A 7026-nucleotide genomic window follows, 5' to 3' on the forward strand; every position below is an offset into this window, starting at 1 on the left:
GTCCAATGGATACACCTGTTTGATGTATTGGTTTAGACTCTGGTGTTGGTTGAAGCTTGGCAAGCCTTCACAGGCGTAAAACGGCCTATAGAGGATTGAAAATTTGGAACCACAAGACCACAAGGTCTGTGGATACTTGTCAAAGTTCGATGACAGTAATAAATATTTAGATTTGACAATTGTGATTGACATTCAATTCAAGTGACAGAAGAAATAAAACTATTATTTTTTATTGTTGCAAAATAATTTTATATGATTTTAAAATTATTACCTTTACCTTATTAACATAATCTAACAAGAATATAAATCTATAATAAATTTAATGTAGATACAGTTTAATTGCCATGGAATCTGATAAAGATTTAAAATCTTATGAGAACTGTTGTCGTACGTGTATGAATGAAGATTCTTCTATGTTTGATATTTTTATATATACATTAAATTCTACAAATTTAGCTGATATATTAACATCATGTACAAGATTAAGTGTAAGTAGTTTAATACCTTAAGTTTATAAAGATTACTATTTTGTTTCACTTCCTCTTATTCGTACCTTTTTTTATAATTATTGTGATATTAAAAACTAATGATTTGATATAAATTTTTAAAATTTTTATAGGTGCAAAAGGAAGATGCTTTACCAAAAAAAATCTGTAAATTTTGCCAAAAATGCCTTTTAAATTTCTATAACTTTCGGGAAGTTGCAGAAAAAGTTGATATGAGATTAAGAGAAATACTCCTCAGTAACAATGATACCAAAATGTCCATTAACATTGATATGGAAAAAGTCCATAAACTTAATATCAAAGAAGAACAGAACTTTGATGGTGATAATTTTTTTGAGTTTGAACCCAAAATTGAAATGAAACATGAAGATATTTTAATTTCAAATATAGATGAAAATATTAATTCCGATAAGTATAGCCCTAACAAACCAAATACAAAGTGTAGAGAGAAAAGTAGTAAAAAGAAGTATAGTTGTAATCATTGTAACAAGACATTCATAAAGTTTACAAGATTACAATATCATCTACAAAGGCACAAAGTTAATGAAGAATGTGTTCCAAGAGATTCAAAGAATGAGGAGCAAACACAATCATTGAAAAATAATGACAATAATGACACAAATGGTGAAGCAACTGAACAAAGCTCAAATCAAGTTATACAATGCAACATGTGTCCCTCAAAATTTAAATCTATAAATTCCCTATCAGCTCATATGAGAAAACATACAGAAAAAAATAGAATAATAGCTTGTAGCAAATGTGGCAAAGTATTCAAAAAAATAAGCCACTTAAAAAGACATGAGAAAATCCATGAAAATAGTCGTCAGTATAAATGCACATTGTGTCCTAGAGCATTTCAAAGTGAAGAAACATTAAAAGGTCATGTGAATAGGCATAATGGAATTAAGCCACATTCGTGTCCCCTATGTCCTAAGTCATTTGCGCATTTAACAACATTAACGGCACATATTAAAGTACATCAGAGAGATAAATTCTTATGTCCGACATGTGGTAAGAAATTTGACTCCAGTACAAATTTAGATCAACATATGAGACGTCACTTAGGTTTGAAGCAGTTTGAATGTACAATGTGTCCACGGAAATTTGTAAGTAAAGGTAATGTAGGATTTAAAATCCATGAATATTTTTCATATGTTATATTACGGTAAATTCTGAGAGTAGCAAATCCTTTGGAATTTAGATTAATAATTTTACTCATTACTCTTTTGTGTGTTGTTAAAAATACTTATTTTAATATAAGCAAAATTTTTGAGTGTTGTGCACATTGTTATAAGTTGTTTTGGTTTATTTTTCGTCTTTATTATAAACTTGTGCTTATAAAAGTAAAAAGTGATATTTTTGCTCTATGCTATATCAATGTGGTATCACAGCACCACTATCTGCTGTATTTAGCCAAGTGTGAGACAATAGACAGAGTTTTAGAAATTTAAGTGACAGAATTCTATTGAATTGCTTGGGTACAGATATTTCTCTATCTAAGCAAAGTGGCAAAACGGAAACAATTAATTTCATCATTTGACCTTGAACCTGCAACCATCGCATCAATATTAACACACAGTTTACCTAAAAAGTAATATGTCCAATAATAATTTTCAGGAGAATTAAAGTCCCACACAATAACTCATACAGGTGAAAAATCCTATACATGTGATCAATGTGGAGCATCATTTACAAAGAGAACTTCATTAGTGAAACACAAATTGAGACACTTGGGAATAAAACCTTACCAATGTGAAACATGCTCCATGAAGTAAGGAATTTATTTATTTTTTGGGTATCTAGCTAGGTAGACAGAGGGAATCTAGGAACCTAGTTTTAAGACATTATGAGCCTCACAGCACCTCCCAAATTATAAGACATTGCATATTGAAACGGGCAGAACTCAATGCTGCTTTTTGTCTTGTTATCTGAGTGTGAAAATGCATAAAACTCATTACCTTGAGTTATAACTATCACGTTTACAGTCAGAGGGTGTACTGTTGTGTCTCAGCGACCATAATATAATACTTTTAGTATATTTATTACCACTTAACATTAGTAATTAGTGTCTAATATATTATTCGTTATTGATTATATTTCTGTTCATTACTAATTTCACTGTACTAAACATATTAGATCAGGCACAGCGTGTGATTGTACGCGACAAGTTGTGGGTTTGATTTACACTAGAGGAAAAAAAATATTTAATATTTCCATTTCTACGCTCCCTACGAATCCCTCAACATTCAATATCTCCAGAATTCGGTGGAAAGTTGGGAACGGAAGTGTTTTAAGTGGAACAGGGTGACGTAACACCAAGTTTCCAGGTTCCTTCTGCCTACCCTTTGGTATGCTATGCTTTGTTATGTGCTTGATAGCGTACAGCTAATAAAAATCAAAAATTTTATATTAATATAGTGATTTATCGATTATTTTTGAAAATACATAAATTTTATTATTTCTATCTATTTTTAGATTTTCAAGTAGAGATCATTTAAAACGCCATAATCGTATTCACACTGGTGAAAAACCATATAAATGCGAGATGTGTGAAAGGGCCTTTACACAAAGTAATGATCTTGTCAAACATCGTAGAGCACATTTGGGCGACAAGATATATAAGTGAGTATTACGAAAACAACTTGTGACCTTAACGTCTTTAACTTAATATTGTAGTCAAATTATACAAAATCTTTATATAAATTGTAATATGTGTTAAATATTACTGTAAAGTTTCATCTAAATCTGTTCAGTTGTTCTTGCGTGAGAACAACTGAACAGAATCCATCCTCGCAAACTTAAGCATTTATAATATTTGTAGGATAGTATAAATATTTATCTAACGTTGCAAGTAGAATTTATGATTAAATTTTCACCTATGTTTGGCAAAATTAGTGGCAGATTTACACATTTTCAAGTAGTAAGCTATTTAATTTTTGATATAGGCTGTTTAGATTGCACTTGTTCTGGTGCGACATTGAGTACTCCTTGAAATAATTATTTGGTAAATAAATTTCAGATGCACAGAATGTACAGAAAGCTTCCGTCTTCATATTGAATTAAGACAACATATATCCGAACATTTCATTTCATCTCAACTACAAGCATTGAATGGTCCAAACAAAGGAAAAGAAGAAAAAACATTAAGTAACATCAAATTGGCAGATGATATTGAAGTACAGATAAATAATTCTGTTATTATAGAAAAGTGCTTGTTTTGAAATTATACTATAGGTATATGTGTATTGTGCATAAAAAAAACGAGTGCCTTTAATGTACTTTGGTATTTTTGTGTTGTGACTTTTAGAAAATGAAAACTAAATCCATTATTAGTTTTATAGCATAAGCGTATGTCGGCGGTGAAGTTCCAATACCTCCTAACTGACATTAAACAAATTATCCTTTTTTTATTTTATATTTCATAAAATCATTCTGTTATTCTACTTTAGTAATGTTTCAATGGTAAAATTATTTTTTATTAATAGTACCGCGCAAGGAAGTAAACATTCTCGTCTGTCAAAGTATCAGTTCCAGGTTTGAACATGTAATAAACGTATTATGGATTGTTTTTCAGCTTCACGTGGTATCCCGCATGTAGCATGGTAGGCAGAGGGAGTCTAGTGTTAAGGCACTCCACTCCCCATTTTCTGCCGAATTCAGGAGTTACTGCGTGTTGAGTGGCGGAACTCAACGCCCATGAAAATATTTAATATTTTCATTATTTCGCTTTGGTGTCGGAGCAAAACTGGGCGTTGATACAAAAGTTGTAATGTTTGTATAGAAAATATTGTACTCGTTGTTACTTGGTGCTCTAAAATAATTTATAATTAATTTAATATAGAATAATTTATTTTAAGTTTGTATACTTGTTTTTATAATTTTAATAAAAACTCAATTGTTTTGTGAAAAGATGTGTGTGTGAAAAATTGATTATTGAGTGGCAGAACTGAACGCAGCGTTTTGATTATATTATATAAATTATAGTTATGTTATACATACGCTAATAAAAATATAAATTGCCCCTTTTCTCATATAAAAATGTGTTTTAAGCTTAAAAAGACAACTTGCATTTAATATACACATTAGTTTTAAATGTTATTTTATATTAAGCGATATGTTTTACTGAAAGCGTCCTCATTTATTTAGGTACTTATAAGTTCTTAACTTGATTGTAGACATTGTAACAAACATTATTTTTAATCTAAGATTAACTTTTATCTTCATTTAAATAGTTATAATGGAATATTTCTACTTATATGTTTTGACTGATTAATATATTTTTGGTTTTTTAATTTTTTTAAGTTATCGCTTTGTATTGAGTTATTATACACATAAATTAAATTTATTTGTTGATTTTGTCGAACATATTATATTCGTTTATTATAAACAGGTATATTTATAAATAAATTGTAAAAGAATATAAACATTTGCTTTATTATCTCTCTATAATCATTTCTTTATTAATACAATGTTATATGCACACACTTCAATAGATTTTAAAATTCTCTTTAGATATTTATCAAAATATTTAATTATTTTGATATTCAATCAATAGTTATTTTAAAATAATTATAAATTAATAACTAATTGAAGAAAAACTTACAAGAAAAACATACGAAAATTGTTTACCTTATTGCTAAAATTGTTCTTTTGCCTGTGACATTTAACCTTTTCAATAGCGCACTTATAACTTCGCCGCGTCAAACGTCACAATTTAAATATTAATTTCTTAATAGAAGTATCATCACTCCCTAAATTAGTTATTATTTTTTTAGAAAAATCAAAGGCAAATTTTGATGCAGCATCTTGGTGACAAAAAATAAACTTCTAATAAAATAGCATTATGCTGTATCCTTTATATATCAGAGTAGGCAGAGGGAACCTAGTATTAATACATTTGGTTTAATTCTTTGGTGCTCAACGCCGTGTTTTCTAGAGGAGAGGTGGGGATCGAACTCACAATTGTCGAGTTTATATACGGACCATGACGATTTTTTATTATATTAATTAACATATATATCAGAAAAAGCAAAGCCCGTCGTTGTTCGGGGACCCTGTGTGATTGAAAAGGGACGGGTTTTATCACCTGTCGAGGGAATGAATTATTATTTCTTAATATTTTCATGTCTTCGTTCTGGCACCAAGGCAAAATCCGGCGTTAAGTTCCGCCTGTCATCACGCAAAACCTCGAAAAATTCGGCAGAAAATGGGGAATGACGTATCTTAACACTGGACTCCCTCCGTCTACCTTGCTGTATTCGGGATAAAACGTGAAGCTGATAAAAAAATAAAGAAAAGAAAAAAGGATAGTTTTAACACTACGTTCTCTTTTGCTATACGCGGGAGATGCAAGCTGGCAAAAAAAATCTATGTATATGAATTACGTCATGTTAGAAAGGTGCATGCTGTTATTATTGTGGAGATAGCAGCCACCGCACCGTATTATTTATTAGACTATTATTATAAACAACTTTCTCTGGCTAATGATAGTAATCGAAGGTCACACTTAATATCTTCCTTTATGTCTTCTACTGATGTCTATATATTAGTTAGAAAATATTGTTAACTTTGTGTGGTCTCTCACTTCTTGCCCAGAGTAAGGTACCTAATGATTGAAAAGTTTTTTCGATATCTATAGACTAGATATGGAAAAAACCTTACCATAATTCCATATCTGTATCTACTTACCTAAAAAAATTTCCTCTAGTAGGATTCGTTTCGAGTCACAATTGTCTATCCTGTCCGATCCGATCCTGGTGTGCCATCATTTCATCGAGTTTTTCAAGAAACGTACAAGCAGATCTTGTATAGAATAATTTGACTTACAGCTTCTTTTACTTAAGTAAAAGGTAAAGTTTTACTACAAGAGAAAAATTAAAAATACTATCATACAATAAAAAATGTCCAATAAATAGTAATTCTTGCTTCTATTGTAAGTAAAAACTGAACGGTAAATTAAACGTGAAATAGTTTGTCCGAATTTCGCACTTTAGATCTTTTTATGCTTTAAACATTTAGGCTAAATTGTGTCAGTGACTTTTATCAATTTCACCATTTTGTCTCTTCAATAGATGCACTAGCTATTTAAATATATAATTAAAATTTATTTCCTTTTAATTATAAAACTATTAATTAGTTTATTTATTTTAATCATATTGAATTTTAATAACCATTGTACGTACCTATATCAACATTATATTTTGTATTTAATTTGATAAAAATAAAGGATTATTATCGTTTATTTTTGTCCTATGCAATTATTTTATTTTTATCCTTGATTGAAAATAATACATTAAATATATACTTGTGTTTATAAATAACGCTTATCTACATATTGTCCATCGTAACGTAGTGGGACAGTTTTTGACCGTAAAAGCGTTCGTTTAGGGTTTGATGAGAGATTAATTAAGTAAATTATTTTTACCCCGTTTTAGTAAAACACTTGCATGTATTTCTGTCTTAATATCAAATTCTCTCCGCCCACCTCGCTATATGTGGGAGTCATGTAAAACTAAAGGTA

General features: G+C 29.7%; 1 protein-coding gene across 1 annotated transcript; it reads left to right on the top strand.

Annotated features, from left to right (window-relative positions):
• The first annotated feature begins 176 nt into the window (after window positions 1–176).
• On the top strand, window positions 177–4951 carry LOC146531011 (uncharacterized). The gene is made up of 5 exons (XM_085199804.1): window positions 177–488; window positions 620–1622; window positions 2124–2277; window positions 2982–3128; window positions 3526–4951. Exons 1-5 carry the CDS (start codon window positions 345–347, stop codon window positions 3725–3727), a joined length of 1650 nt encoding a protein of 549 aa, XP_085055930.1. The 5' UTR covers window positions 177–344; the 3' UTR covers window positions 3728–4951.
• The last annotated feature ends 2075 nt before the right edge of the window (window positions 4952–7026 follow it).

This window comes from Heliconius melpomene, chromosome 16 (genome assembly GCF_056956725.1).
Source record: "Heliconius melpomene rosina isolate 202511_hmr_F chromosome 16, ASM5695672v1, whole genome shotgun sequence".
Lineage (NCBI taxonomy): Eukaryota > Metazoa > Arthropoda > Insecta > Lepidoptera > Nymphalidae > Heliconius > Heliconius melpomene.

Excerpts from the sequence above, each read along its gene's own strand:
- LOC146531011 (XM_085199804.1), top strand. The coding sequence starts at position 345 with ATGGAATCTGATAAAGATTTAAAATCTTATGAGAACTGTTGTCGTACG. Across the intron at positions 489-619 it reads CATCATGTACAAGATTAAGT|GTGCAAAAGGAAGATGCTTT; the intron begins GTAAGTAGTTTA and ends AAATTTTTATAG. Across the intron at positions 1,623-2,123 it reads ACGGAAATTTGTAAGTAAAG|GAGAATTAAAGTCCCACACA; the intron begins GTAATGTAGGAT and ends AATAATTTTCAG.